This window comes from Mastacembelus armatus, chromosome 3 (genome assembly GCF_900324485.2).
Source record: "Mastacembelus armatus chromosome 3, fMasArm1.2, whole genome shotgun sequence".
NCBI classification, from domain to species: Eukaryota; Metazoa; Chordata; class Actinopteri; order Synbranchiformes; family Mastacembelidae; genus Mastacembelus; species Mastacembelus armatus.
The window spans coordinates 27283613-27303501 of record NC_046635.1 but is presented as its reverse complement, the minus strand read 5'-3'; the positions used below and the strand labels follow the sequence as shown (position 1 = coordinate 27303501).

The following is a 19889-nucleotide window of genomic DNA, read 5'->3' as shown; positions in this document are numbered from 1 at the left end:
CTGTCACAGAGCATTTGTAGCAAGGTAATTGAAGGGCTCTCTTCTCCCATTATATTCGCTGTTTGAATAACACTGGGTAATGTGCATTTCATTGTAGACCTGAATTTCAATCTGGAGCTTTACAGTCAGCTAGAGGGCTGGAGAATTTCTTAGGTCTTACAGCTTTTTCCACACATCTGCACATGTGCATGTTTCCATATCTGCATGCTGAGATGCAGCTTCTTCATTAAAAGATCTATTTCTATTTAATAGGAGATGAGAAGCATCAAATTTGAATCAGCTTTGAACGGGTGGTAAATGAGGCTAAATAACAGCAGCATACCAGGCAGCTTGGTGTGAGGCAGGTGATTTGATGACAATGATGTGGTGATGATATCACCAAGGCCAATCAATTAGTACACAGGAAGAATTTAAAGAGTCCGTGTGAGATGAGAGAGCAGGTTTAGAAGTTTTGGTTGGCTGCTGTGTGTATAGTTCCTGCTGTTAAAAATCACAACTTGTAACAGCTGTCTCAAGTATCTATTTTAAAGAAAAACAACCTGCATTGCATGAGTTATATTTTGTTATATTATTCCTTTCAATAAACATCGCAGAGATTTATTGAGAGCAGCAATAAAACAGGATGCGGTGGAGAAAATAATAGAAGCGTTGATTAAACAGGAAGCCCACAAAGCAGAGACAGCTTTGCAGTGATTCTTTTATACGTGTTGACTTACATAGGTCAAACATTAACAGGGAGAAACAATGTTTGGATTTGCCACATGTATTTAGAATTTATAGGCTGTGGTGCAACGCAGGATAAATATTAAATGAACTGTTGAACTAATAGTCTTGCTAATTTATTACAGTTATTAGTGTTTATTTTTCACAAGATGGTTTATATCATCACAGATATCATATGGAGTCTGAAATATGTGCTATGGGCACACTGTAAACACACATCACTCTAAAAGAGGCGTGGCTCTGTCAGTAGCTGCTTGTTTCATTTACTAATGAGATTTTCTTACTTTCTGTGACTTTGACAGTTGTGCTGGGTTGTTGACCAGGCCACTAGATTCAGAACATGTCCTACCATTTTAGCTTATGTGAAACTGTTGGTCAGTGCAAATGAACTGATTCATGAATAAAGAAGAACCAAGTGTTATTTATAGACCTTGTATATTATTACTGTTTCTCAGTATGTGCATGTGATGCATTAGATGGTGGTGTCACTACAGAACCGCAAGAAAATTTAAAATTTATACAGTACATAATTCATTGCATTTAGAGCCTGCTTTACAAAGGCAGCTGTGGGGACTGAGTGTGCCGTCAGCTCCAGGAGCTGATCTGATACTGACTTCTAAGCTACAAATGAAGCGAAGCTAGGAGCAGTTCAGCAGTGATGTTTCTACGAGGTCATTACGCTCAGTAAAGAAACTATGTTGATGTGGACGTCAGTATCAAGGCAAATACAGTCAAACACTTTTCAACCTCAAGTATGATGAAAACAAACCACAACACCCCTCCAGCACAACACTGACTATTTACATTACAATTAGCAGACATTTTTCTAATTAATAAGAGCCTCATTATGTCATATAGTGTCTAGTAACAATTTTAGTTAGACATAGACCCATAAACCATCTTGGTGGCTTGAATTTTATCCTAAAAACCTGACCATCACAAATTGCGTGATCTAAGGTAATCCTGTGAGGGAACACTGTGTGATACAAATTGTGACTCCAATGCTGTATTTGATAAATACAGTATGTGTTTATAAGCAAAGTTATCGAAGTCTTAGTAAATCTGGCTTACATCATTAGGCATAGAACACCTACAGGTTGTGCAACACAGCCCTAACATGTGTGTTTGTATTTGAGAAAAGTTCCAGTACCTTGAACCCACTGGCTGCTGGTGGTAATGGTGAAGTGCTCCTCGTAGCTCGACTGAAAAACACAAGAGCTCCGGGCCTCTGAGGAGGCCTTGGTCCCTTACAACACACACAAACAAATATTATGTAAATGCTGTTAGTCATGTAATACCATAATAGTGTTAATATGCAAGGATTTTCTGCACAAGTACAACTATAAACATGTCCCATTAAAATGCAATACAGCATCGCTTACAACGTTTTTACAGGCCTAAGATCAAGTTGGAATCAAAAGATAGAAATACCTTGATAGACAGCGTGATCTTCCACAGCAGAAGCTACATCCCCCTTTGTCACTATAAAAGTCCAGGGATGCCTGTAGAAGACAGAGAGAAGAGATGGATCAGGGGGAAGAGAAAACAGGTGATAAATTAAATAAAGAAGAATGGAGTTGGGGACTGGAGAGAAAGAAATGACAAAAGGAAGAAGACACACAGACTGCAGCATCTGCAAACATCATCATATTTTCTGCAAATATTTTCCTCTAGTTTGGTTTCCACATTCCTGCACTGTTTTGATTCTGGTTTGAGCTTTTATTTGCACAATTCAAGTCTACCTATTCATTATGTCAATAACTCCAAAGACAAATGTTAGGGCTGTGTATCTACTCACATAGTATGATGTTTGCCAAGTATTCACATGTAAAGGAATAAACTACTAGCACTATCATCACAATCACTATCATCAGCCACACAGGGAGCTGCACTTCATCACTATCACAGCAACACCTCATGTTGTTGTTTTTAAAATAATGTGTCATACAAGCAGCTACAAACAACACTGCAAACAGCTTTAGATGAGAAAACGTAACTTGTAGCCATAGGTAAATCCATATACTGAACAATTTCTCAATGTTGGTAAGTGCACATCTCATATTAGATTATATTAGATTAGATAGATGTGATTATTATCACATCTAACATTAGCTGCCATTAAATTCCAAGCTTTTTGAAATCTGAACATAAAGCTCCCTCCATGTTTTCAGTGTTGCACTGGAGGTGTGTTGTTTTTGAGCTGTAGCAGGAGCTATGGACCAATGCTTTATGTTTGTCTCATCATGTACAGTGTGTACCCTTGTGTACCTGCTGTGCACAGATCTTCCAGTAGTTTTATACTGTTCCTCTGCTTACTGATGGCAATTGAATATTTAAGGATAGGCAGGAATGCAGCGCCAAAGGCAGTGAAGAAGACTGCACCCTAATAAACCTGACACCTCTCTTCATCTTCTCTTATCTTCAAGGTAAAAGGTAGAAGTAAGCAATGCAGGATTTTAAAACAACAGCTTTGCAGCTTTTATATGAGGGAAGAAAATGCACTTTCCATGAATTAGACATCAAGGATGCAGATTAGCACATTTACACTGAATGTAACTATAACATTGGTTTGTTTCCAATAAAACCTCCAGGGCCCCTTTAACCAAGTGCTGAAACGTGATGGGCAGTTTAGTGGGAAATGATATTTAGCAGCTTAGCTGGCACTGAATACATCAACAAGGCCTGTCTGGCAGTAGGTAACTTCAACTTTCAGCAGTCACTGAGGTCACAGAGCAGTAACTGACACTGATCCCTAACACTTGTGGACTGATGCAGAATTATGATCATTCTGTAAAGTGAATCGAATTTTACTGTCATTAAAACATCAAAACATAATTAGAGAGGAAATAAAGTAGACCAAGAATTCAATATCCAATTTATGTGATGCCAACTTGGTTTGTTTAATACCCTCAACTTTAAACTGCATTTGTATTTATTCCCAATTGGCTTAAAATTAATTTTTGCTGAAAGAAAAAAAACAGCACTAGAGGTGTGTTGCTGTATTTCTTTACAGTGTGACTAGCAACACTGTGGCAGCTGCAGTTAACGCATATAAATGATCTGAGAATGTAGGTCCACATTGTCTCATAAATTCCATCTTATTAAAATGTCTCTGGGTGCACTCCACAAATTGCACAGCCTCTCTCTCCTGACGACACTAGTGTTGGACTGATTGGCAACAGTGTGAGAAGAGAAGGCGACAACAGTCATTAGACAGGAATCCCTCTGTCGCCTCGCCATCACTCCCATCATTTACTCTGTCCTCCACAGTATCCACAATCATGGAGCAAAGTGCAATTATGAAAGGGTACGTTAACTTGTGCTCCATCCTAATATCATTCATGAAATCCTCTGTGTTTCCTGTGGTCTCCCTGGCAACATATAGTTTCATAACACCACCTGGCTCTGAGGTTAACCACAGGCACTACCCTGCCAAGATTCAAGAGCATCTTCTCTCAGGCCACAGCAAGGTCTCTGATACTGCAGTTGACTAGCACTGTGCAAAACACATTCACACAAGCTTGTGGTGTACTATCCAACAGTCCTGCATTCCTCTTTCTGAAAAACAAGAAAGCACAGTTGACAAGGAATATGTCAATGTCCAAGTGTACACATACTTATCCACTCTGATAATGTTTATGTCAGAAACATTGCCAGGGTTTTTTTTAAAATCATGGCATGATTCATGATCCATTTCCCATGCTTTCCTGACATGCTAACCCACACACATGCATACACACTCCCATTTGTTATGGGTTGCTGCAGCAGCTAATGTATTGTGTTCTTTAGTTTTGCTCTATCTTACAGTGCAGAACTTATTTAGGGGCAAAACCTTGGCATGTAAGTGGGTTTTCATTGGGAGGTCCAGTTTGACTTGTATACCCTGGGAGAGAAGATATTTTGGGAAAGTGAGGACCTTTTGACCTCATAACTTCAGAGAGCTGTTCAAGAGTTAAAACTTTTAGTTAGGTTTTAGTGTTCAGGTTAGAATCAGGTGTAGTTTAGGGTTAGGGTTGGGGTCAAGCATTTAGGGAATGTAAGTATGAGTGAACGTCCTCATAAAGACTGAATACAAATGTGTGTTGGTGTCTCTATAAGTATCAAAATGTTCAAATAACATAACATTAATTTCCCAATTTGCAAAATCACATAAATAAATTACAAATTTAATAACAAATAGTTTTTAAAGGAGGTAAAAAATAGTCCAGATTCATTTTCCATTGAGATAATGAGTAAATGTAACAAAAATATCTAGTCTTGTAATGCATGATCTGTTTTCAGGGGCTAACACATTATTACAACTTTTATGTTTAGGTACACAAGCAATGTTATATTTATTAGTGCAATGTAATTGGGAAAGCAGCTGTATTGTAGAGGTTAAACCTGAGTGCGCTGAGGATGCGTGATTTTCGATCTTTATAAATTAAACTTTCCATTTAAATGAAAAACAAAGCCCTGAGGGTTTGGCTTCACTACATCCACAACTGAAATGAGTTTTCCAAGCTACATACACTCGGTGGCAATTTTATTAGGTACAGTCTTATGGAATCCAATACAACTGTTGTGCCATAAAGTCCAGTTTTATGATGGCTAAAAAGCTTTGAGTTTGTTGACACTGTCACAGAGATGTCAATACAATTATATGTTGCGGCACTGAGATCAGTTGGACTGCATTATATTCAGATGATTTTTAATGCTCTGCCCCCTCATATTCAGTGAGTCAGCAGGGAGGACAAAAGATAGAAGCACTTCTCAATAGTTCAGGACAACACCACCTGTAATTCGATAAAAACAGATAGTAATAGAAACATTTCCTGCAATGGTAATAAAACTGAAAATATTAGATTTGTGAAAGCAGAATTTATGGCAGAACTTTGTACTAGTGTATACATTCTTACAGATGCTACACTGGAGATTGTTTATACAAAATCAAGTACCAAAAAAGCCTAAAGATTTGGAGAGATTGACCACAAAAAGAAATATCTACTGTGACTCAACTGGGACTGAAACACTTTTTCTGCCCTGGCATGTTGTGAGCTGAATACATCCGAGTTTGTAAAAACGCAGTAGAGCGGTTGAGATCTCAGTAAATATCAGCAGGGTGAAACTTAGAATGACTTTCATTATTGATTTTTATTAAATCAAAATTTACATAAAAGAAATTAATTTCTATCATATGTAACCAGAGGCTAAAGATAGAATTTAACTTAAGCAATATTTCATGAGCTTACCGAAATCCTAGACTACTGATGTGTTTGCTACCCAGCTTGGTGAGGATCTTCTTGGCCGAGTCTTCCAAGTTGTTGGACCCCTCGTCGTTCACCACCATGGCCAATATGAGCCCCGCGTCCACACCATCTACGTAATTTGCAAGGCGACGACTCTCATCCTTACTACGGTATGTGTCAAACCTGTGGGAGGAAAAGGAGATTAAAGACAGGGGAAAGAAAATAATTCTGTCTCTTCATTCCATTCTGAAACACAGACCAGACCCACTCTGTGTCTAAAACAATCCAACTTATTAAATGTTTGTTCATTAAATACTGCAGGTATAAAAACAGGAATGCAAATGTGCACTGACAGTTGCTCAGTTTAATATCAGGTTTAGAAATGTTTGTAGCACATTTATAGAAAAGGAACCTGCACACACATTTCATTGAATATACACACTGGCACAAAACACAAAACTCTGAATGAACTTTTCCAAATGATGCCTCATGAATGTTCATAGAAACGTCTTGTAATTTTACTTAAATTAAACTGCATGTTTGTTTTGTGACTGCCCTATAAGCGTCTTTATTAACACAGTGGAATATCCCAAAATATACTGTATTTTCATTGTTTTATGATGACAGCCCCTAACGTCTGTGCTTTTGTTTATTTGTTTATATAGACAAAGCAAGAACATTTGTTTGCATTGTGCTTCTGTGCCTCTGCTGATTGAGCTGTATGACTGATACATCAGCCTGCCTAATTAAAGACTTGCGGACGAAAGCAGCATTTCAAATAAATCTACACTAGCTTTTTTCTTTCTTTTACTGTCAAAAATACATTGAAGAAATACAGAAATTACTTTACTACATTTCAGCTGAACAGCAATGTACATACAGGGATGGGCCCCTGCTGTAGGTTCTTTAACAAAGTAGGAAATGTACTGTGTACAGAATAAAACTAAATAACTGTTTTACAACTAATGACATCCACTAGTAAAACGCTAACCAACTTGGAAGCAATATCTGCTGTCTGCATATCTGTAATTATTGTGTGTTTTCAGTCTGCATATTAAATGTTTTGTAATAGCAACTCATTAATTACATTTTATGGTTGTTACCTTTAAATCAGACAAAGTCTAACAACATTAAATTAGAAGAGACTGGATGCAGTCCAATGCCCTTCCCCTTCCTCTAAAAAAATAATTATTTCTTTACCAGTATAAAGCCCGTATAACCATTTATCTGATCTCACTGAAAAGAAAAAATGTAATGGATAGTTAATCATGAAAGGATATTAAGGATGGCATTGATTTCTCAATTTAATATCCCTGCATGAAATAATTCCAGAGCCATTAGAGTCAGATTGTCTGCTTCATTACAATCCTGTGGTTAGGCAGCTTATGAGATGGCCTCCACAGCATTATTTCTGCTCTAATTAAGAGTCTCATGGTTGTTCAGAAGCTGGTGCCTACGCTTCGAGGGCGCCCTCACCTGTCGTCGTGCAGCACCTCTCCAGTCTTGGGATTGACGACGTGTACAATGATGCCTCGGTTCCCCCAGCTTCTCTGAAACAGGTAGTTGTTTTGATTGCTCTCTCCAGGGTGGAGGGTCTTGTTTAGGAACGTCCATGATAGTTTATGCTGTCCATGGATCTCTAGAGTTCCTCCAGTCCCCACACCGATGTACTTCCTCCCAAAGTAGCTGTGTTCCTGATCACTGTCATCCAATCTAAGAGCAGTTTGGGAAAATGTATCCATTTTCAATATGTATTCCTTTCCACAAGTGGCATTTGAGGCTGAAAGTATGCTTGTGTGTTTGTATTCATGAATGGAAGCAACTATACATGTCACAGCAATACTGGCCCCAGTATAACACCATTTGAAGAGGTTTTATGTGTTTCAGAGAATTTTAAAAATAACTTTTTAATTGAATTTTGCCCTTATGAAGCAAATCGAGAGTACAAAATCATCATAGGGGAGTAGGGGTAGATAAAGCTGTGATAAAGCTCCTGGACAGGGAGATGGGGAATGTCCACAAATCTACTAAAAAAAAGACTAACATGTTACTCCCACCCTCAAAACTTTCTGACTTCCCTGCCTTGTCTGTGCCCTCAGCCCCAAGCCCATTAGTTTCTACTGAAGACATAAATCTTAAACAAGAATCAGAGTCTATGAGTCATGTTAACTGATTTGTGAGGCTATATTTAGTCACAGTGATGCTTTGAACATTAATGTTGATGTAGATAAAACCTCAGGATGATTTGTAATGACTTAGTAAGGGCTACCCATCCAACAGGTGACACATTTCAGTTTAAGCTCCAACAGCTGATCTGATAGTGATTTAAAATATATATGTCATTAGAGGAAGGCTCGGTAATTGGGGAAGTGGGGAAAAGCTGGACTTTACTAGTCCTGTAAGTTAGTCTTACGTGATTGCCCTTTCCTGTAACTATTTGGATATTAGACATGACTCAGGCAGCTTATTCTTTGATGAATGTTACAAAATTTGAACTCACCAGGTGGTAGAGAATCTTCAGAGACTTATAAGGTGGAAAAATAACAGTGTCAGAGGAGTGCCAAGCAAAGAGATAACAGGAGCTAATTCAATCAAGAAATCTTCCGCTGAGCTCAGTATGCCTATGCTAGGTTCACTGCTGATTGTTAATGACAGGCCAACATATTGTTAGGCATATTCTGTACCTGTATTACAGAACACAGCATCACTACTTTCTCATTAAAAAAACCTCATACAGCTGTACCTTCCAAACAGCGAGATGGTGAGATTGCCTTTATAAGGACAGTCTGGGCTTCCGATGTGTAGCTCTCCTTTGTTCCCAATCAGAATGTGTTTTGTTCGAAGCAGTATGGGCCGGTTGGTGTCAGCAATCACCAGCTTTCCTGCAGGGGAGAAAGTGGAGGAGGGGGGTGATGAAGACTCCTGGCAGGTCTTTCATGCCCCAGTGCCCGCAGACACCTCTTGTCTTCCTACCATTTATGGCTCTGGGCTCAGTGCGTGCATGTGTGTGTGTGTGTGTGTGTACACACACACATGCACGCACGCACATAGTAGATGTGGCTGGCCAGGCACCTCTATTACCAGGAATGTAATCCAAATCTGCCGACTCAAACAGAGAGGAAACGGACATTGTTGTGCAGGTTGAAGCCATATTTCAATGCAACTAACCTGCATGTGCATGAAAATCTGAAATTATGAGTGTTTGCGGAGGTTACAAAACATTGTGTAGTTTAAAAATCTAGCATTCTAATAGCATTATGTTTAAACACATTTTAGGATGGATGGCATTTTGCAAACGGTAGATTTTGCTGCAATACCGTCAATCCATGGTTAATGAAGGGCTGTGATGTCGATGCGTGAGAGGGAGAACAAAGAATTCAAGAGGTTAAAAAAGACAAACCAAAGATAGATTTGTCCAGCTTACCACCATTTAGAATCTCAATGGAGTGGACTGTGGCTGAAGTTGTGAGGAGAACCTTCCTGCCATATCCGATGGTAACACGATGTTCTTCACTGTGTCCTGGCATCCATGGCTGCAGGCCTGGCTCCTTATCTGGACAAACTGCATGGGACAGAAAACATGCATTTAATTTCAACACATTCATACAACTTAACCAGTAGTGGAAACAATCAGATGCTTTTCACAAGTTACCATACAAAATTGAGGGAACTACTCTGTGGTTTATGATTTAAAACGAATGCAATTGTGTAGAAAGTACAATATTTTCTCATAACTATCATAAAATGAAAATAGTCAAGTAAACAAATCGTATCAAGTGTCCTGTATGATAAAACCAGAAAATGTATGGAAACTTACTTAGCAGAACTTTTCATGTCTCCTACCCCATTAAACCAATGAGCAGTATACAAAGCAGCTGAATCTACACAGCATATCCACCATGACCTGCTTTTAGCAGCTAGTAAAACACTTATGCAATAAGTGAGGTGGTCGAGTTGTCTTTGGAAGTAAACTTTAAGCCATGAGCAGTAACTTGTGCAACATGCAAGCCAAAATATTTTTGAAAATATATGAAATGTGCAGTAAATGTACTACTGTAAAAATAAGACGTTCTATACAAGAAGTGAAATTAAGATGTGGCCATGAGTCACTTTTTCTCATCTCTCCATGGCCTTAACTGTATTAACAAAAAACCTTGTCGCAACCCTGTCATTTCTCCAATGTGACGGAAAACATTCAAATACTTTTAGACCAAACGAAACCTTTTACATGTTTGAGCTGTTGTAGTTTTATACAATGGAAATACAAAAACCTGGTTATGTTTTTTTTGCAACAAATAACTATAAATAGGCATCAGGTTTATATCAGTCCCACAGAAACTAAGACTGAGGGCTTATTTCTTGACTCACTACTATCAGTAAAAAATTCCTCATAGAGGCGGAAGAAGAAAACATGTGGTCCTGGCACCACAGGAGACAACCTACATTTCATCAGAAAATTTCCCATAATCCATTAGATCCAGGACAGTGCTAGTATCTCAGACCTGTTGATAAATTCTATGTTGATCAGATTTTTTTCTAATCTGTAACTCCTACCACTTTTCTAAATGTGAATAAAACATCACACAATGTTACTGGATTGCTGACATGGAATAAGAGTGACTGATAACCCCATTAAGTTCTGGTGTCTGTCTTTATCAGGATATCACTAAGATACAATGTGTAACTGTCCACTCTGTCCAATACAGCTTCAAGCTATTACTCTCTGGTGTGTGTGGTTGCTTCATTTTCCTGCCACCTAATGGATCCGTCAGTGACACTGACTGGCCAAGGACCTGAAAAGTCAAACAGATTTCCCAGAGGACTAACACTGATTGATAGGTGGGTATGTGCAATCAGGAAGTTTGTGCTGGATGTTTGAATCTGGAGAGTGGAAGTGTTTATCTGCATCCTTGCTATAACACTAAGACAACACTATCTACCCTTTCTCAATTACATAAGTACAACTTTCCATCTGAGCATGTTGGGTCTCATGACACTGGCATTGTGTCTCAACTGCTCACTATTGTGCACACAGTGTGATGGTTCATTCATAACCTTGTAGTGCAGGAAAGTAGAATCAGGGTCCAGGCCAAAGGAAGGTTGGCAACAGGTACACAGTACAACAGGTTTTCTGAAGGCAGGTGAGGCAGCTGGAAGGTCCCAGAAAACTGCCAACCATCTGGCAACGGGTCTGCAGAGTGCTGGCTCTATTCTAGCTGATTACACTGGTTGGGAAGCAGGTGAGTGTAGGCAGCAGGTGAAGCTTGAACATGAATTCACTTTGAATGAAAGGCAGAGTCATTTTTCAGTCACAAATAATTTGACAAATAGCTTTTATCCTTGAGTATGATGAAAGTAATAAGGTATAGTCATTTGAAGTAAATTCAAATGTTATACTTTACTTTACTTTATAAATACAGGTCCAGTCCTTTAAATCAAAGTTATTTGTTAGATTCCAACTTTTTTTTCCAACTTTGATTAAATTAAACCATCTCTTATTCCTCTTATGTGCCTTAATGAAATTGTTCATTTGAATATTTTGATTATTTATATTTTGTTAACTTCAGCACCTAGTTTATCTCATTAGAGTTGCCCATGTTTGTCATATTGAATTTGTAAAACCTGAACTGGATGATTTGTAAAGTTTCTACTTTTCTTAATGCTAGTTATGTCTTTTTATGCCTTTTTGAGTCCACTGGAGTGAAGTGAACTACACCAAACAAACCATCTGAAGCCAATGCAGAGTGTTGTTGGAGCACCACCAGATGGGATGAGCACAGCACAGTGTAAACAATAATTCAAAAAAATAATATATAACAGGTCCCTTCAAAAGATTATTGCTGTATTGCAGTCAGTTATTTCCTGTCCCTGCCTGTAATTTGAGCTGTGAAGCAACCAGACATATGTCTTTAAAGTCTTTACTTCTCCTGATTTATTTTGTGGTCAAATTCTCCCTGATTCACCTGGGTTGGTGGTTTCAGACAGAGTTCAGACACAGTTCATCCTGTTGTTGGATTAAAAAAGAATTTAAACCAAAGCAAAACAGCAGGTTCAGCAGTTTCACTCACAGCTGCCAAACCCTACAAAAACAGCCACAGATCTCAAAGGGCTGACTTCAGGCGCTCAGTCAGAAAAGTGTGTATGAACAGATGCTAATGGGAACTTTATGCTGTAGGTTCTGCATATGGTTTTATAGTGTAAGCATTTTCCATTGTTATGGACAGAACCCTGACAAGTCACAGGACTTAGAAAAAGAAGACAGCTGTTGGTTTCCTGTTTCAGAGTCTGTGTTGTTACTTTACTAAAATGTTATTTCAACCCAAACCGTGATCTTTGTGCCTAAATTTGGTAGCCATGACGACAATGCTTCTCTGCACTATAACATCCTGCTGAACCATCCAGGAGGGCGAGCTTGGTGCTTAGAGCTGATATTGGCCAGTCCTGCCCCCTGTTTTATTTAATGGAAAGTAGCTAAAGCTTCACTAGATCACATCACCCACTCATTTCTATTTTAATTACATCATAATGTAACTATTGTATTTAACATTAAAGAAAGCACGTCAGACGCTAACTAGCTTCATCACTTTTCAGCCTGCTACCAGTGTGCAGTTCAGAAGCCTCTTTGTAGCCTGTTGTACAGACTGAAGTATCATGAACAGACAGAACCCAGACATTGGACTTACCTCGTACTTTAAATTATAACAAAAAAGAAGACGTTGACTTAGACAAACAGGAATCGGTTACATTCACATCTCATTCACAGTTCTCTCCATCTGCTGACTGGTGCAGTGAATGTGCTGCAGCCCTCCCAGACAAACTGAACGCAGTCAGTCCAGGAACCACAAACACATGAGAACACATCCATTGAGAAAAACTAGTCTTCTCAAGGGAAAGGAGTTAAACTCTGCCCAAATCAACACAAGAAATCTAGCAAGAAAATTGTCATGTCATAGGCAGATCACCAGTCTGTCACAGGGCTGACACATAGAGACAGGCACTATTTTGCTGCTACACAGTGGTGTAGCTTGGGTGAGAAAACAAACTGATGGCTTAAACTGTCTAAACAAAACAAAATATTCTCAACATTTGCTAATGAGCTGAAACCTGATTAACACCTATACTTTTCACACATTTTGCACATTTACGTATTTCTTATTTAATGTGTCCAACTATCCCGATTTTTCCATATTTTACATTAAAGCATCCTCAACTGCATGTCTAATTATTCTTTGATGTATTCTGTTGCTGTCACATGACAGGCATCATTAAACTTTCATTTAAGAAAACAGCAAAACAACTCAAAGACACTATTTGCAGTTGTGTGTTAATTGTCTCAATAACAACCATGGCGGTACTGTATGTGTGTCAATGTCTATTGGTCAACTCATCCACCACTTTGATGAACAATAAAATATCTGACAACCGTTGCAATGCAGCATAATTTTCCAACTTTCTAATTTTCTAATCACAGTTTTCAGTTTGTTTTAAAAGTGTCAAACATCATGAAATTCATCTTACTACATTATTACAATTTGTCTATTACAAAACCTGCAAAACTAATGATGTTCTCATGTGCTTAGTGTGTATGACCATTCATGTACTTCAGCGTTTTGAAAATGACAATCCAGCTTTGCTTACTTTGCTCCACCTTTGAGTGCAACTGTTTTGAACAATCATAAATGCTTCTGTGTTTGGACAACATACTCTATGAAGTAATTCTGCTTGAGCAGAACCAGACCCTTACGATGCATTAACACAAATGAATTTAACCTTAACCACTTTTTCCAGTCGACTGTCTCACAGACAGAACAGAGACACTTATCTTAATCAATCCTACTGTCTGCACAGACTGTGTAAAACCTCACAGTTGACACATGCTGTGTGTGACCAGAAGGAAGTCTGTTTTCCTCAGTTTTCCGTGCATAGCCACAGTGATAGGGTAATGGGCTGCGAGCACCGGCTTTGTGGAGGATTGCCAACTCAATACTGTGAATGGATCCAGTGGTGCTGCTGCTGCTGCTGCTCTATAAATATGCTTGAGCCCTGTGTAGACATGGTGTTATTCCTCTTGCAAAGTTTTGTTTCCATCATCGGTTCCAAGCTCTCGGTGCTGGACCGTTTCTGCACTGCCCCCCTGAGATCATCTACTAATCAACATTAGACCAGCTTTGGATTTATCAGCTGAATAAGTTTATGCTCAAACTACGTGATAACAAGCCAACATCAGTACAATTCAGACATGGCTTGTCATTTAGGGCATTCGGTGATTGTGCCGTGCAAAGAACCATCCTGTGCCTTGGACAGTGGAATTAGAAAATTGCCTTTTGTCATGTTTGACAACATCTTTGCTGCGATGATACTTTGTGGGTGTTCACATTCCTCATCATGGAAGTCTCTCTGCCCTATCACCCCTTTTATTCTATCATTTCAAAGCAAACCGGTTCCTGTACAGTAAAACTTCTTATTCCTGCTATAAAACTATATTTCACAACTACATCTCAAACATCCCACCAACTTCAAAGCCCACTGCTATGACTACTTATATATACCTGAAAGCCCTGGTGTTCAGCTTGCCATCACTATTATAAAAACTATTTTGTATGATGTGTCACAACATGTAGTTATTTTTTAAACATGTAAATGATTTTTGCTGTACAAACTAAAATGAGCAGAAATGATTAACTGCTAGGCAAAATCCCTGAGCCCTGTTGTATTGAGACGCTTAGCCACAAAGGCTAATCCCATGATAATATATGTACATAATTAGAATAACTATTCTTTTTTGCTGACTTGATGGAACAAAATAAGGTTCAGGTTCTACTGTGTGGTGGTCAATGAGCACCTTACTCTCTAGAGTCCACAGGCTAGCCCTGTGACAGTCAGATTTTCAGGAACTAATAAAAATAAACTTGTTTTGTAAGTTTGGTGACAATGCATAACTTAAATTACCCAGTGGGTTTCTAAGGTTTTATGAGGAGAAAAGGTGAGTCAATTTCCTCCACCCATAAAGAAGCATGTAATTCATTTTATCTAAAGAGGTAAAAGTCACTGTTGTTTTATATGAGCTGGCCAGAGAGGGCCGAAATGCCCATTAATACATATGAAAACGTTTCATCATCCACATCTTCCTTTATGCCCTTATCATGATGTCACTACAGTCTGCTGTGTTTGAGCTTCTTGCTGAGTTATAGTCCCATTACTAAACCTCCAATAAAAAGCCTCGTATTGAGATGCTCCTGTGGCTGTGATTAGAAAGATTTGCTTACAGCTTTGGAAGCCTCTGTTTGCAGTCACAATACAGATGCTATAAAAACGAGCCAGGGAAACACAAGGAGAGATATGTGTTAAGTTTATAGTGGGAGAACTTTTCTAATGGCTTGGCACTACTCCACAAACACATACAGTGGGCCCAGGATCAGTTTTTTGGCTAGATGCGAGTTTGTATGGCTGTCACAAGAATTCTACATTTCCACAAGCCTACAATGTGTGTGTGTGTGTGTTTCCAGTATGTATATACAATGCATGTGAGAATATATTGCTATAGATATGTTTATGTCATAGCCTTATTTATAAAACTCAGAGTCACTAATGAACCTGCTGCTGAGCTCAGCAGAGGCAGCTCTGTCTCCCTGCTAAAACTCCCCGTCTCGGTCTGGGAAAAGAATTTGTTGCAGAGATTGGTATCCTTCAACACCTCACCAGCTGTAAACCCACAAGTACGTAGTATAGTTTTCCTTAGGCACTGCTAGTGAATACTGTGTGTACTTTATGTGCTTGTGTATCCTGATGACTAAACTAAAAATGTAATTCTCTAGGTATGACCTCCAGCCTCTCAGTAAGAGAGAGCCTTGATGTCAATCTAGGTGTCATTTTTCTTAATTTATGTTGTTGCTTTTTATTACATATGTTTGCAGTTTTTATGTTTTATCTATTTTTTTAACTTATTTATTGTAACCTGAATGCACTTTTCACATTTCCTGTGTCTTGTCAGCTCATCAGTCATTCATAAAGCACTTTGAACCTATAGCTAAGATGCTATACAATTACAATTTGATTGATTGATGGATTGAATGATTGTGCAGCACCATTGCCCTGTTGCAGCAGGAATGTTCAATTCAATTCAATTCAATTCAGTTTTACTTGTATAGCACCAAATCACAATTCAGTCATCTCAAGGCACTTTACAAAAAAGAAAAACCCAAGAAATCCCTTATGAGCACTTGGTGACAGTGGAGAGGAAAAACTCCCTTTAATGGAAGAAACCTCCATCAGAACCAGGCTCAGTTTGGGCGGCCACTGCCTCGAATGTGTGGCTGATACAACATGCAGCAAAGCACTTTTGAGGTCATGTTGACTAGCATGTCTCTGTTCTTGGCATTTATACAAGAGAGATCCTGTGAATAACTGATTTCTCTACACATGTAGCAGCGGTGTTATGTAGAAGTCATGCTTGTGTTTTAAGGGAAACATTTTTGTGACAGCGTCTTTTCCACAGCAGGAGGTGCTGCAGTGGTCAGAGTAAATAGTGGTTGGACAAGGTGCAGAACATGCTGAGTTCAGCATGTGGTTAGTTTCAAGCAACAAAAACACTACACACATCCTGTCTATGCTTCAGCTCACTGTTGACATTTTGAACCAGTATTACATTTTTTCTCTAACCTTACCCAAGTGCTTTGTGCTTACTCTACTTAAACATAATTATGAAATCATTAAGAATCTTAATCATGCTCTAGTGCCCATCAAAGGATATTGTGGGAACACAAATGAAATACACAGACACTCAATGCAATCTGGGGAGCATTATGCTTGTACATACACTGGACATTGTCTGACATTACTGACACCACCTGATTACAATGGAGGTGAATTAACTTTTATGCTCACAGCATAAAATGTTATAAGCATCCATTAGATCCATCTTTTAGCTCAAGGTCCCTTTACTAGCCTTTGCACCACATCTCATTGTCTCATCACAGTGAGAAAATCTAATGAGCATACACTGCGATTTGTCAAAAATACTTGTTCCAAGGTAAAAAATAAATGCCATTTTTGATTATTTGAATTCCACATATGTATCCAACAGATTATCATGAGTATATGTAATGTACTGTACCTAAAAGTACTCTCAATCATGCTCAAGGCTACACGGCTTTGGCTTTAACATCACTTTGTGCAGCATTCAGGGTTTTTCAGAAGTAATCCATCATAGATCTTGACAGCTGCTGTTGTTTACATATGAAGGAGATGCTACAGGCGCTACATTTGGGTACCCTTCACTGCGTATTTTTGACTGAAATAATGTACCATTATAAATCAAACACAAAATAACAGGCAAGGATAAAGGGACAAAGGCAACAGTGAGCTGACAGGAGAGCAGAAAGAAGTAGAGTGGAGTAGTCAGCTAGAGGCAGTGCTTATTTTAATAATCAACACTGTCTGAGTCACACTGTAAAACATACTGCACACAGCATTAAAGGATGGCACTGGCATTACTTTGTCTTTATATTGACAATAAATTCCATCAAAGACCAAAACTAACAACAAATGTAAACACCAATGTCTTGTCTGTGTTCTTGTGTATCCAAAGCCTGCTATAGCTTATTCCTCATGTTTTTCTCCACATAGACAGCAGCTCTGTACATTACATGTTCTCTAATATTAAAGAATAAGGCTGATGATCATCTATACAGGCTATTCTAATGTGAACAAATTCATAAACAGACCACAAACTGATCCTACTAATAAGTATGTTGTGCAAATCTTACTTATTCTCAAGATAAGAATACATAATAACACCAACCTGATCCTTCTGAGAGGCACACAGTAAATAGATTTTTGGGACTGGGAGAGTACAATAATTTGTAAACACAATACTGTGTCATCATTTTATCCAGCTCTTATGGTAAATGTGTCAGCAAACAGTGGCCTGTTTAAACATTTAGCGAATACAGAGCAACATTCATTTGCTCTATTTGCCTCTGATGAAGTCAGATAATACAGTAATACAGTTTAGCTTTTGTGTGGTCTCTACCAACATATGAAGCTGCTATAGTCAGTAGGTTAGTTTCAGTTCGACACACATTAAAGTGTCTCTGTTGTCCCTGTTTTATATTACCATCAAATGTTTAGTTTATTCTAACAAATCTGGTTACACTTTGAGTAGCTCTGTGATAAGCACTCCTTTCACAGTTGTTTTAATGTACTTATTTTACTTTATTTTTTGCTGTTAGGTTCCTTCTATGTTCAAAGATGCACTCACCTTTGTTATTCTGGCCATGTTCATGTGAATGACAAGGCAAAACTGATTTAAAAATAGGCTAAATCTGTATGTTTGAAAGTGACTACATTGGTTTCAGTCTCTCTCTCTTCTCTTTCTCTTTAAATAATAATAGGATTTAGGATTAGGAGTCCTACATGATTAATTCAGGGGTTCAGGTTGGACCAGCTTTATCACCCTTTTATTATAAAAACCACTTTATTTGAAGGTCAACATTGTAAAGTGTGGAGAGTTTGCCTACAATTTTTCTTTTCTTTGTTTTCTCCTCTGCGACTAATGCGACTGTTAGATGACATGAGATGATGAGATAAAAGTGTTACATTTTTATATTTGATATTACGGTAATTCATAGAGTGGTGGGATCTAATTGCCGATTGATGTTATTATGTCTTTTTGTATTTCACATCAATGCCGAGTGTGCTCAGTCCAGTGTTCCTCAGAAGATAAGGATCAGTTATAAAAGACATGTCCTCTACTCACCTGCTTGGATGCTGGGGAGCAGCAGAGCTGCCAGAATCATGGCGTATGTCTTCATCTCTCTCAGTCTGCTGCTGACCAGCTTCACACCTGAGGCCTTCAAAGGTTGATTCAGACCTCCCAGTGGGCTTCAGAGCAGCTTTCAGAGCTAGAAGTGCCAAGTTCACAGCAGGAGTCCACCAAGGGCACCTACGAGATCACATTGAAATGCAGAAGAGTCAGCCAGACAAAATGTATACAAACAGACAATTCTAAAGAACTTCCTGGTGATGTGCAAGCATAGTGGGTGTTTGTCACATTTCTACACAGCCATGTCACACAGGGGAGAAGTCTTTCACAACAATTTTAGCTTCATCAGTGGCATTAGATTAGATTAGATGCCCAGCACTGTTTTGTACAGAAGGGGAAAAACTAATTTCCTGAAATCATTTTGATATTTCACCTTCACATGCTTAGACGTTATCAACAGCAGAAACTCTTTGAGCTGCATGAGGTACTGTTTTTCCACAGTGCAGATTATACACTTCTCCACTGCACTTAAACTTTAGTTTCCCTTTGACCTTCATGTTAGTGGCTTTTAACTACTGAAGGCAATTTGTTTTGAACAAAAAAACCCTCTTTGCCAGAATTTTCAGAATTGTACAGCAACACTTTAAAATAATAGCACAGTTTTTTCAGGAGCACCCCACTGTACAGTATAGAGGTGGAATAGGCCTGTTTAACTCACTCCATGCTAGTCTTATTTTTCAAGTTCCCCAATGTAGACACTATTACACTTATAGTTAACGTGTTGGATTTTATTTCTAACCTAATAATTTTAATTCTAATACTGCCACATTTTTTTAAAAAATGCAACATTCAGGCATCTTTACATTATTTTCAAATCATCTCACATTTAAAAACTAATAAAATTTAAAATCAGTTTGGAATTGGTACTGTCGGCTCAGACCCAGTGAATACTAAATGGTCCTACAGCTTACTGTCAAGCAGAGTCTCTTATGATGTTGAAGCTTTTCCAAGGCTGCTCAGAACAACACTAAAAGTTGCCAAACACACATATATTTACTGGAAGGAACTATAGTGTGACTAAGAAATGCTGTGATCGTTATGTATTTTTGAACAGATAAATAAACACTCAAATGCACAAATGTATATGCATCTACAACACAACCGCATTTGTCTTC

At 38.4% G+C, this 19889-nt stretch overlaps 1 protein-coding gene across 1 annotated transcript in view; it reads right to left on the bottom strand.

The window, feature by feature from the left end:
* cemip (cell migration inducing hyaluronidase 1) overlaps positions 1-19889 on the bottom strand; it is a 125174-nt gene that overhangs the window by 45350 nt on the left and 59935 nt on the right. The window contains exons 2-8 of the mRNA XM_026294208.1: positions 18709-18894; positions 9376-9513; positions 8695-8833; positions 7428-7664; positions 5955-6134; positions 2155-2225; positions 1874-1969 (exon numbers count right to left, since the gene is read on the bottom strand). Of these exons, the coding sequence (XP_026149993.1) occupies positions 1874-1969; positions 2155-2225; positions 5955-6134; positions 7428-7664; positions 8695-8833; positions 9376-9513; positions 18709-18763 (916 nt within the window). The 5' untranslated portion in view covers positions 18764-18894. The remainder of the gene's footprint in view (positions 1-1873; positions 1970-2154; positions 2226-5954; positions 6135-7427; positions 7665-8694; positions 8834-9375; positions 9514-18708; positions 18895-19889) is intronic.